General features: G+C 42.3%; 1 protein-coding gene across 3 annotated transcripts in view; it reads right to left on the reverse strand.

The window, feature by feature from the left end:
- Positions 1-9,581, reverse strand: part of LOC131929276 (protein crumbs) — a 55,877-nt gene extending 46,296 nt beyond the window's left edge. For all 3 annotated transcript variants that reach the window (XM_059285355.1, XM_059285356.1, XM_059285354.1), the window contains exons 1-3: positions 9,413-9,581; positions 1,976-2,104; positions 123-212 (exon numbers count right to left, since the gene is read on the reverse strand). In XM_059285355.1, the coding sequence (XP_059141338.1) occupies positions 123-212; positions 1,976-2,104; positions 9,413-9,563 (370 nt within the window). In that variant the 5' untranslated portion in view covers positions 9,564-9,581. The remainder of the gene's footprint in view (positions 1-122; positions 213-1,975; positions 2,105-9,412) is intronic.
- Between the last annotated feature and the right edge of the window lie 3,805 nt (positions 9,582-13,386).

A 13,386-nucleotide genomic window follows, 5' to 3' on the forward strand; every position in this document is an offset into this window, starting at 1 on the left:
AATTGTCACAAACACACACAGCACACAACACTACACACAAGCCCTTGTAAGCCAATGATAGGACACACAACACACTAAAGCTAAAACTACACCCAAGACTGTAAAAAAGAAGATCACCAAACCTGGAACACAGTGGCAGTTGAACAGGTTATCACCCAGACTTTCACAGGTCCCTCCATTCAGGCAGGGCTCAACCTTACAGCCATACAGATCTGGAAGTTGAGCTACATTTTAATGCTAGAGTGGACACTGGTCAGGGGATGTATGTTATTGTAATCTGCCATTGAGATGGTCACATGATTCCCTCACATGAAATTTATATAGAGCGATCTTTTTTATCTGTGCTACTGTTAAGGCCAGGGTTGGGATTAAGGTTTGGGGTAGGGTCAGGGTTGGGTTGGGGTAAGGTTTAGTAGTAAAGTCAAGATAAGGGTTATGGGTAGGGTCTAGGTTGGGATGAGGGTTAGGACTAAAGCTATTATACATGTTCAAATTAGGGCTATGGTCGGGGTTAGGATTAGGGTTAGGGCAGTGCATAGATTGGGATAAGGGTTAGGGCTAGTGTTAAGACCCGCATTAGGATGAGGATTAGGGTTAAGGCCGTGATGAAATGGGAGGTAAGAATTAGATTTTGGGTAATGACTGGGGTTTGGGCTAGTACAAGATGTTTATGCCATGATGTAATGGTAGGTCAGAATTAGAGTTTGGGTAATGACTGGGGTTAGGGTTAGTACAAGATCTAGGGTTTAGGCCATGAGGAAATGGTAGGTCAGAATTAGAGTTTGGGTAATGACTGGGGTTAGGGTTAATACAAGATCTAGGGTTAAAGTCTATGGCCATGGTAAGGGAAGTAATACTAGGAGAAAGTACATAACTTCCAGATGCTTTGCCAGAGCACTGTGAATTCTGTGTCTAGCAACAGGTACACCGGTTGGATTGCCTGTGTGATAAGCCAATACAACTTTGGAACCCAAAAATTGTTTACTTGGGCTGAATCTTATTACAATCTATTTTCTGACTGCTATCTCACTTTAGTTGTCATTTTCAAAGGGAAGGAATCATGCATTAAGACCATCTCCATGGCAACAGTGTTTTGTTATACAATTTCCAAGTGAAAATTTTATATTCTACGATTATGAATAATAAATTGATTTGTATACAAGACATTCAAACTTACATCAAGATGTCTTGTTTATGTGTAGTGTGTTAACACACCTCAGGACATCAAAATTATTGGACTAAAATATTAATCTGGTCATTGCTTGATTTTAAAAATGCAAGGTTCAGGTAATGTGTTTAATGGAGAAAATATTATTTTAATAATCATGATGATTTTTTTACAATATTTTTAATAAAATTTGTCTTTTTTAAATTGAATAAATAAAACTAAGGATGTAATGACTGTGGTGCTAATAGGGGTAGATAACCCAGGCATCTCAATATGGTGGGGAGGGATCATTAGGGTAGCTAATAAGGGTAGATAACCCAGGCATCTCAATATGGTGGGGAGGTATCATAAGAGTAGCTAATAGGAGTAGATAACTCAGGCACCTCAACATGGTGGGAAGGGATCATTAGGGGTAGCTAATAGGGGTAGATAACCCAGGCATCTCAATATGGTGGGAAGGGATCAATAGGGTAGAAACTAAAGCCAAGTAAGTGTTGTAAATTGTAAGAGTTATCCCAGATTTAAGTCAATGGAGGTAAAAGCCACCTAGCCCTGACTACAGAATGAATTTTCTTCTGATGACAAATTACAACAGGTTAACTCTAATACATATTCTCATAATTTATTTTCTTTTGATAACATAAAAAAAAACTCTACTTCTTCTAACCATAATCAATCTTTTGATAACATACAATACAAATGAACTCTACTTCCCCTACTTAAACAGACCATCAAGCCTGCAAGGGTACTTAGCTCTTCACCAAACCTGTATGCACCACACAACACAAGAGGAAAAAAATGACATACTGGCTAGGTTATTCTGGCAGTTGGTCCCGTTAAAGTTGGGTGGACACAGGCAGGTGTAGTTGCTACCTGAGCTGGTGCAGGTGGCGCCGTTCTGACAGGGGACTATATAGCAGCCATCTACAGGTGCTCCTGGAATGGGGGACAGGAAAATTTTATCAGGGTAGAACATGGGTTAGAAACATTTAATTCAAATATGAACAAAAATGATGCTGTTTAGGTACTGTAAAATATAGGTTAGACACATTAGTTTAAATATGAACAAAAATAATGCTGTAAACTATGGGATTAGACACAAGTAATTCAAATATGAACAAAATAATGCTCTTTGGATACCATCAAACAAAAACAATTAGGCCTATATATATATATATATATATATATATATATATATATATATATATATATATATATATATATATATATATATATATATATATATATATATATATATATATATATATATATATGTGACCTTCCCCGAGTCTATCCTGCCCGACAACGCCAATTGTAACGAGTTGAACCACTCATGCTACACAACATCGACTACAGTAGAAAGACTCGAAGATGCAGGTTCGCTATTGATCCTTTTATTACATGAATCAAGAAATGCTTCAATATAACACAATGAATCAACAGGAATGTTTCACAATAATAGTCTGAATCAACTGACCCCTAACAGTCCTCACTAGGCTTCATATAACTGAATCCACATGTCTATTGTCCTTCTTAACACAATATAACCAACTTGATATGTCACACAGACTGACTGATCTAAAGCGAGCGATGAAGAGGGAAGAGAACGAGTTCAGCCGTCCCCTCCTATTTATCCCTTGTATCCGTACTCGTCTTTGTACTTGTATTCCTCCGTAATCGATACTTGTACTCGATGTCTCCGACCACTAGTTGCGCAGTTCTAACGTACAGTCCGTGAAATAACATCTGCATCCTATCAATCAAAGTTGACAGGCTGTCTGAATCCCCTCGTACCGTTTCCCAAAATAGCACGCGTTGGCTTTGAGATTGTTATCAGTCCGATCCAATAAGCCACCTGCTATGTTGCATCAGACTGTAATACTGCGTCTCGGCTTATCGTTCGTTATCAGATTTGTAACTAGTGGCTAGGCCTACCCTAGTCACATCCACCCCTGCCTTTTTTTGTGTGTTTTCAACCACAAACAACGCCTGGCAGGTGCACTCCTCCAAAGTCAATCGCACAACCGTAAAAAAATTTTTATTATTCCACTCACTGTCCACGACGTCCCATTCGTATACGATTGACGGTTATACCTATTTCACATATCAACTGTGTCTACATCATCTTCCTGAGACACAAAACAGTTCTAGAATTCACATCCACCCTTTTCGTTTGGTGCCTTCACCAGTTCACTTTTATAGCTTTTTTGAACCGTCTGTTCTCATACCAGCGCGACCATGAAAGACTTGATGGTTGCTGACAAAAAATTTCGTCTTCCTTCTGTTCCTCAAACTTCTCCGCGGACCACTTATCTGATGGTCTACTGTCTCTCTGCTTCTGGAAGGAACGGGATCCTCTTTGTTGCCGTTATCCTCCACTTGTGTATCGCGGTTGTTCTGTTGATGGTGATATGGTTCCGGGATGGGTATGTGAATTTCCGTTATAGTTTCCGGTTCCCTAATTGTCTTGGATTTCCTTGTGTGTAACTGCTCTTCTTGCCTATTCCAATATTTCTTTAATTGAGCAATATTCGCCCACCGATCCGGTTTGGCGTGATCGATGGGTCTTATCTTAAAGGGGCCACCTGCTACTCTAGGCATCTCCACGACTTGCCATATCTCCTGTCCCCAGAGGTCGTGGATCTTATTTCTGCCTAACGGGTGGCTACGCAGTAATACCCTGTCATTCAGTTTGAGTGGCGGGTCCTTTGTCTGTACCGGCGGTTCCCTTCGCCGTGCTTCATGTTCTAGTCTTTCCTGTACTACCCTGTACATTTCTCTAATTCTTCTCATGTGTTCATTCACATATTCCAGTGCGGTGTATGAGCCAGTCATACTCTCCCTTTTTCCTAGGAACGAATCAAGAGGGAGTCGAGCCTCCCGTCCGAACAGCAACATGTATGGCGCAAAGCCGGTTGTGGCATGGGGTGTGCAGTTGTATAGATATACCAACTCTGGGAGAAAATCAGGCCAACGTTTTTTCTGTTCAGGTTCTAGGGTACGCAGCAAATCATGCATGCTACGGTTGAACCGTTCACACTGTCCGTTTCCTTTCGGATTAAATGTGGTTGTTCTAGATTTGTTGATCCCGTAGTGGCTGCACAGTTGGTTAATTACTTCTGACTCGAAAGCCCTTCCTTGGTCAGAGTGTAATTGTCTTGGTATGCCATATTTGATGAACCAATGTTCTATTAAGACCTTTGCCACTGTTTTGGCAGTCTGATCTCGCGTGGGCACCGCCACCGTCCATTTGGTGAATACATCAGTCATTACCAACACATGTTCCGTCCCATCCGATGATTGCTCCAACGACGTAAAGTCCATAGCCACAATCTCTAGTGGTCTTGTCGCTAGTAGGTGTCCTGATGGCTGTCTCAATTTGACAACTGGCATTTTCGCATGCTGACACCTCACACAAGCCTCACAATGGCGTTTGACCTCCATTTCCATATTGGGCCAGTAACACCTCCGTCGTAATATCTTGTGCGTCCTGTCCTGACCCTGGTGTCCTGCCCTGTCATGTGCCAACCTTAGCACTTCTTCTCGTAACTGTCCAGGCACCACCACCTGGTGTATTGTCCCATCAATTTGGTCATGAATTCTCCGCATGAGAACACCATCCTCTATACTGAGACGGTCCCACTGACTCAGTATTTTCTTTGTTTCTCGACCAAATTGTTCTCTTTCCCTTCTTCCTGGGAATTTTTGTTCCTGGACGTGTTTCAACAGCGGCTGTAAGCCACTATCCGTTCTCTGGGCATCTCTTATCTTTTTGTGATTAAGGCAATTAAAATCACTACTGTCCATATGTTCGGGCTCTGTGGATATGTGCTCCACCCCGGTCTGCCCGTTTTGCATCACTTGTACCCCATGAGGGATATCTGTTGACGCTCTGACCTCACATATTCCTGTCAGTGTTTCTTCCTCATCACCCGGTCTCTCGTAAGGATTCCTTGATAAGGCGTCCGCATTGCCATTGGACCGCCCCGGGCGATACTTTATCTCTAGGTCAAAGAGTGCCAATTCTGCTGCCCATCGCTGTTCGATGGATCCCAACTTTGCTGTCTTTAGGTGACTCAAGGGGTTATTGTCCGTGTATACCACACATTTAGCACCTAATAGATAGTCCCTGAATTTCTCAGTCACAGCCCATTTTAATGTCAAAAGTTCTAGTTTCATGGCGCTGTAATTTGTCATGTTCCTCTCTGATCCCTTCAGAGCTCGACTGGCATACGCAATAACCCTGAAACCTTGCTTTTGTTGTTGTGATAGCACAGCTCCCAGACCTTTAGAGCTGGCGTCAATTTCTAGCCGAAATGGTTTGTCAAAGTCCGCGTATCCCAATATCGGCGCCTCTGTCAAAGCCTTTTTCAATAGCTTAAACGAGTTCAGGCATTCATCAGTCCATAATTCACCTATCAGTTGTGTTTTACCTTTCTTTTTCTCCTTACTGTGTTTCTTTGTCATTTTGTTTACCAAGTCATGCAATGGTGCGGCAATTTTTGCAAAACCAGGCACAAATTTTCTATAATAGGAGGCAAAGCCCAAGAATGACCTGACCTCTACCGTAGTTGTTGGTTGTTTCCATTCTTTAACAGCTGCAATTTTATCTGGGTCAGTGGCGATGCCATCCGACGAAATCACGTAACCCAAAAAATGTACCGATTTCAAACCAAAGCAGCATTTGTCTGGGTTCAGCTTTACTCCTATCTCCCTAAGACGGAGAAACACTTGTTCTAATCTTTTTAGATGGTCCTCCCAAGTTTTTGAATAAACTAGTATATCATCCAAGTACACCAACATTATTTGAAATAGAAAGTCACTCATAGCACTCTGCATTACTCGCTGGAATGTAGCAGGTGCATTAGTTAGACCAAACGGCATACGGGTCCACTCGTACAGTCCCAGTGGAGAAATAAATGCAGTTTTATGTTGATCGTTGGGGTGCATGGCCACTTGGTGGTAGCCACTAGCCAAATCCAAGGTAGAAAAAAATCTTGCTCCCCCCAACGCATCAAGACATTCATCAATACGAGGCAAGGGGAATGCATCCCTTCTTGTGATATTGTTCAATTTCCGGTAATCACAACACAGTCTTATCTCCCCTGACTTCTTTTTTACCACTACTATCGGTGCCGCATACGGGCTCGTGCTGGTTGTAATAATTCCCTTTTTTAGTAGATCGTTCAGGTGTGCTTTCACCTCCGAGTAGTGACTCGGTGGTAATCTTCGATAAGGTTGCGCCACCGGCTTGTCTTGTAGTAAGGGTATCTGGTGTTTGATTACTTCCGTGTAACCCAAATCACCCTCGTACGAGGCAAATATATCCCTGTACTTATTCAACAATTCATTTAGTTTTGGGTCCTCAGTTTCCGGGAATGTATATGATCGGCCATCCTCTTTCTTCACCTCGGCCGTCACATTGACCGACCTAACTGTTACTTCATTACTGCTGGTATTGCTCAGTTCGATGCACTGTGCCGACCTTAGTACCTCGACGTTCTGTGGTACTCCTACCAGAGTATTAGGCGGTATAAAAATTTCCTCATCCAAAACATTTGCCACTAATCCTTGAACTAGTCCATTTTCCGCTGATGTGTATGTCCGCAGTAACACGACGCCTGCCCTCAGTGCGGCGCCACATGGTTCTATCATCACATCACCATTCACGCTTCTATCACCAATTTGTAATTTGATTGCCTTGACCGTGTTTGCCGGGACTGCTGTCCTTCCTCTGGTCTTGGCAAACCTGGCCAACTTGGATCCCCGACCTGGTGTGGTCGATCCGACAATATTTGGAAGAAATTCTGGCAACTGGCCAAGAATATTCATGCCCAACAGGCAAGGTATATTTGACACATTTGTCTCTAGGTTGTGTTTCGTAACGAACACCCCAACCTGTTTCAACCTATGTCCTGCCACCACGACATCCGCCAGAAAATAACCACAGTATGGAATGGTTAGTCCATTAGCTGCCGTCAGGCGCATGCATGTGTCAGACCTCAACCTATGGTCTTTTCCTTTCATCCATTTGGTGTAAAAATTTTCCGTGATTGTCGTCACCTGGGAGCCTGTATCCACAATTGCCTTCACCGCGATGTCCCCAATCGTAATCACCATTTCTGGACAGACTCCCATCATTTTGCTTCTTGGGCCATACCCTCGCCCCTCTGTAGCCTGGCCCTGCCTTACAGAGGACGACCGTTTCCCTGGCAGTACCGTGCCATATGTCCGGGTTGTGAACAAGACAAACAAATTGGTCGACCGTCGGCCGTCCATTGGAGTGATGGCTTGGCAGGACGCGGCCGTCCAACCCGTCCCTGTTTTGTCCCGTTCTTTTCCTGATTCTCAGCTGTTGACCTGCTTTCTAACCTCTCCAAACGTTGGTCAACCTTATCTAGGTGGGCCAACAGTTGAGCCATCATGGTCTCCATCGTGTCGGCCCCTGTGGGTGGGGGTTGTCTCTGTTCAGGCACCGAGACTTTGTCCACCGAACAGTTCGATTGGTCCTCATCCTCGGACCTGCGGATCGCTGAGTTCCTGACCTGAAGGAAGGTCAACTGCGGGTCTTTGTGGACCTCCTCTTTCAACTCTCTTCTTAGGATCGGGGTTGCCAGCCCCTCAATGAAATGGTCCCTCAGTAGGCGCACATCAATGTCAGGTGTTTTGACCTTTACCGAATCAAAGGCCCTGTTCATCCGGTGTGAGTACTCCATCACACTCTCCGCCATTCTCTGCCTTAAGCCTACGAACCCTGCCAGCAGTTGCGATCCCGACCGTCTCTCCCCAAAGGTCTCCATAATCAGATCCAGCACCTTATCCGGATCTGATTGGATGGTTTTATCGTGGCATTTGACCTCTGCCCTTACCGTCTCTCCTATACTGCCCATCAGCAGTCTTAATCTTTCCTCTGGTGACATGCCTCTCGAGGCCCAGGCCGCTTTGACCTCTTCACTGAACCTGTTGGTTAAAGTTGGATCCCCGTCCCCGTAAAATTTGTTAATGTGGGACTCTCTGGGTAGGACCACTATATGGGTCTGCTTCTCGTCCAGAGTAGACATTTTATCCCGTAAGTAAAACAAAAGAGTTCTTTCTTACCGTGTGTGTATGAAAAAATTTTCCTCAATTTTCACAGTTCCTGAATGTCCGAATTCACATACACACAAAACACAGTTATGCACAAGGTTGACTATGGGTGCCTCAACCGGCAAGTCTAGTTGAATTCATCCTGTCCGACGACGCCAATTGTAACGAGCGAACAGTTACCCTGCTCGCAGCGCCAAATGTGACCTTCCCCGAGTCTATCCTGCCCGACAACGCCAATTGTAACGAGTTGAACCACTCATGCTACACAACATCGACTACAGTAGAAAGACTCGAAGATGCAGGTTCGCTATTGATCCTTTTATTACATGAATCAAGAAATGCTTCAATATAACACAATGAATCAACAGGAATGTTTCACAATAATAGTCTGAATCAACTGACCCCTAACAGTCCTCACTAGGCTTCATATAACTGAATCCACATGTCTATTGTCCTTCTTAACACAATATAACCAACTTGATATGTCACACAGACTGACTGATCTAAAGCGAGCGATGAAGAGGGAAGAGAACGAGTTCAGCCGTCCCCTCCTATTTATCCCTTGTATCCGTACTCGTCTTTGTACTTGTATTCCTCCGTAATCGATACTTGTACTCGATGTCTCCGACCACTAGTTGCGCAGTTCTAACATACAGTCCGTGAAATAACATCTGCATCCTATCAATCAAAGTTGACAGGCTGTCTGAATCCCCTCGTACCGTTTCCCAAAATAGCACGCGTTGGCCTTGAGATTGTTATCAGTCCGATCCAATAAGCCACCTGCTATGTTGCATCAGACTGTAATACTGCGTCTCGGCTTATCGTTCGTTATCAGATTTGTAACTAGTGGCTAGGCCTACCCTAGTCACATATATATATATATATATATATATATATATATATATATATATATATATATATATATATATATATATATATATTTATATATATATATATATATAACATTGTATAAGTTTGAGCCCAAAAAATTAACTAGTCTTAACGATAAGCTAGCTGTTGTAAAAATATAACCAGTTCACCCAGTATATGCTGAGTACTAAATGTTGGCTGAGCTTGCATTGTAATAGGTACACATGTTAACACCTCTCATGCAAAAAAAACACAAATACAAAATCCAATTGTCTTCGTGTGTCTTACCAGTGGACTCATTGAACCCGCCTTGACCCTGTGTGGTAATGTTGAAATCCTCTGACCCTGGGGCAGTTGTCACCTGGGTCTGTACTAGCACAAGCAGGGGCCCCACCAGCAACAGTGGCCCCAGCAGATGCCCTATAAGTGGGCCCAACATGTCTAAGGCATTCAACTTTATTCCAATAAATCACATTAGCAAACAACACCTTATCCACTGTTTCTAAAACTTTTCAGAGTACCCAGTTGTGGGGTTTTTAAGTGACGTTCTCATGCACAACAAGTCGCCAATGTCACTGATCAACTAGGTTTTAAGTGGCGATCTCAAACACAGCAAAAGTCTTCACTGTAGCTGATTGACTATGTTTTAAGTCGCGATCTGAATCACGACAAGAGTCTTCACTGTCACTGATCAACTAGGTTATAAGTGACGATCTCAAACATAACAGAGAAGTCTTTACTGTCACCAACTTCTAAACATCAAGCATCAACTGGTGGAACCAGGAATCTGATATTAACGTAAGAAATCCTACACATCAATTGGTGAACATCAGGCATTTATCCACGTCTTCATCACAATGGCCTCACAATCTCTCCATGAAGACGCTCATAAGAAAAACTACCCGCACGCCAGTAGCCGAGTCTGCTTAAGACACCTGATCAACACTTAATTATTAAATAACAGTGTTCGATCTAACATGTTATGCTGAAGTCTCGACGCTGATAAAGTTTTCATGTTTCAAATATTAGCTAACACATGGTCCTTGCTTTTCAGGGAGGACACAAGTCTTTTTATGTAGCTTATTCTATATAACAGTGGGGGAAAAAATATACAGTGGTTAACCCATACGATCATTATAGACAAAAAACTGTATATCGAAGGCATTTAACTCATAGGCCTACGTCTCGCTAGCCGAGTACTATTATTATACTCCGCCCATTGTAAGAATTTAACTCCGCCTAGAACCAGCTATTTACTCCGCCCAGTGTTAGCAATTAACTCCACCCACAAGGCAAACTATATTAATTGACTATTAAGCTTCTCCCACTACAATGAAGGGGGAAACGGGGGATGTGAGGTACTGAATTTTATGACGTTGTGCTACTGGAGGGGTTTGGAAATCAGACAACATCGGCTACACTTTGTTTCGCTTTTTTAATTAAAATTGTTAAAAAAAATATTTTTTTTTCTGTTTAATTCGCTTTTGTAAACTATTTTACATCACCCCTAACATGACGTAAAGTTTAAACCTATACCCCCCCCCCCCCTCCCCAAAGCATTAAAACACATCGATTTCTCTTTACAATGTTTACTGAGTTTGGTCACCACTGGGTACACTGATCTATTTTATTGCAATTTACAACCACAACAAAAATGTCTTTTGGAATGCGAAGATACATGTTTAAAATCCAGTATCCAATATTACTTTATAAAACGCAACAGTGTCGTAACACTTTCTACCTCCTCTTTCAATTACCCTCGTCACACATGGTCCCCCAAAGTCCACACCCACCATCCCCTCACCCTAGGAGTATGACGTTATTTATTGTCTACCCCCATATCCGAGCGCGCTTTTAATCAATAGTATTCGCGTACAAATACAGGAAAGAAAGAAAAAAAAATCACGCACTGAGTACTTACTCAAAGATCAATATGATCGTTAACATGCAGTGCAAATCAGTGTTGCTCGGATCTGTATGTAAGCTTCATAATTAAATCAAGCTGTGCTACTAATTACCGCAGACGTTTTAATACTTTTTAAACACAGCGCAACGCTTGCATCCCTGGGATCAAACCTAACAGTTGAAGGTTTAAATCAGATTGTCGCTATACGATCATTTTTGCTTTAAGTTCAAAGTAACAATATGTCTAAAATGGTCGGTGAAGTACTTGGTTGTTAAACCAAGAAGTCTCGAGTTCGAACCCCCGGGCAGATGAGACTCGATAGCTGGGGACATCAGCTCTTCTAGGAAAGAAAACTCCAAAATAAAATAACTGCTGCCTTGTAGTTTGTTCTTGGTCGAACAAAGGCTATGGAAACAAATCCAAAAAGAAAAGTAGGCTGAAATTGGAGCCAACGGTCAATAATCATATGGCGCATAACAAATTGACACGTAATATATTGGGATGGGGGGGGGGGGGCATTGTTCCAACATTAAGAACCAAGAAGAAGGTAGAACTCTAAATAAAATGCTTGTTTAGATATAAGTTTTCGAAGGATGCATGTTATACCAGTGTCAGATAAAAGATTAACACTAATGTAAATTAACTAAATAATATAACTTGACAATGTCAATGCAACGCTGACACCGCGTTTACACTTGCGACATGTATACTGTACAAGTTTAGAGAAAAAAGTTGCAGCAAGTAAGTCTTAGTATGTACCGCGAGAAAAACATTTTCAAAAAACATTAAATTGTTGCGAGTTGTTTTCTAGACATGTATAATATACATGTCGCAAGTGTAATCGCGGTGTAAAACTAAGCTCCAAACCACGTCCAACCCAACCCTACCACTTAACTAGATACTCCAATAAGACTAACAACTTAATACCTTATTTTTTAAAGGGTCTATTGTCTGGCACTTTTTGCACCAGTACACTAATTTTTAACTAAATTAATTTCTAAGCATTTATCACTTTTCGGCCAATGTATAAGAACACTATTGTCGGCAATACGACCCCCCCCCCCCCCCCCCCCCCCCAATTAACCGCCCAGTATCCCATGATGCTTAGAACAAGGCCGCCAGCTACGATCCCACCCAATCAGCGCCGAGCTGAGCGCGAGACAAAGAACAATGGCGTGTTTGTGAGAACTAATCAGAGACGTGACCGGCAAACAACGGCAAGCCGGAACTGTTGTTTGGTCAGAATTAGCCGAGTTGACTTGAAAGCCGGCGCGTCACAAACTTGTCATACGCCACCGTGCGGCCAGGTAGTCAGGCCCGTGGAACAACTGAGGGAGGGGGTGGGGCGGCGGCGAGGATAAAAAGTATCACATGCCCACAAAACATGCAATAAAGCGAAACTTGAAATGTGCACACGAAAAAACACACAACCCTGTTGGCAAACGCAAAAAAAAAAAAGCGCGAAGAATTGAAGCAATTGAGCTGTGATTTGCAAACAAGTAGGCCTATAAGGCAGTGTAAGGCCAGTGTAAGGGCCTATTTCAATAGCAGAATTTGACAGCAAGTAGGATTTATAGCATGTAGAGTTTACGGCGGCTGAAATAATACAGCAAACAGTAGAGCCAGTAGAATTTACAACAAGTGTGATTCGACTCATCGACTGCAAGTAGAATTTTAAGCAAGTAGAATCAAGTGCAGGCAGAGTCGGTAGCACAGGAGTAAAAATACAATGGGGGGGGGGGGGGGGAAGTCGCAATAGGACAACGGCAAAAATTAAATTTCGCTAAAAATATAATTTAAATTTATAAAAAATTAATTTCAATTAATAAAAATTTAGTTTCAATTAATAAAAATTAAATTTAAATAAAAATTTCAATTTCAATTAATAAAAAAAGTATTTTTAATTAACAAAAATTAAATTTCAATGAATATTGTTAAACCCCATAAATAATCCCACTGTGCTTTGAATACGTTTTAAAAGTTAAATCCCTATTACCAGTGGGTATGGTGGGATTGACTGGTCTACGACAGAGTTCAGCATCCTTTGAGCTGACACCGTCCATTTTTCATTAGTAATGAATCGTTTACTTTACTAATGAGAAAGTTCAAGTATTGTTACACTTTCAGACCTAACCACCAATGGGGCAGACGGGGTCGAGTTCCATATGTCTCTTGACGTCGGAATATGAAGGGATAAGCATCCGCCTTTACTTTTCTATAACGTTGAGTCCGGAACGAGATCCGAACTTGAGACTTTCGGGCTAGCAGTCGAGCGTACTACACCCGACCACGACGTCTCTCACTAGAGTCAGAAGAAAATGGATCACTTACGACTAATATTAAACTGAAGTCGACT

Source organism: Physella acuta, unplaced genomic scaffold, assembly GCF_028476545.2.
Source record: "Physella acuta isolate Inbredline_101_S28 unplaced genomic scaffold, ASM2847654v3 ptg001603l, whole genome shotgun sequence".
In the NCBI taxonomy this organism is placed as follows: Eukaryota; Metazoa; Mollusca; class Gastropoda; family Physidae; genus Physella; species Physella acuta.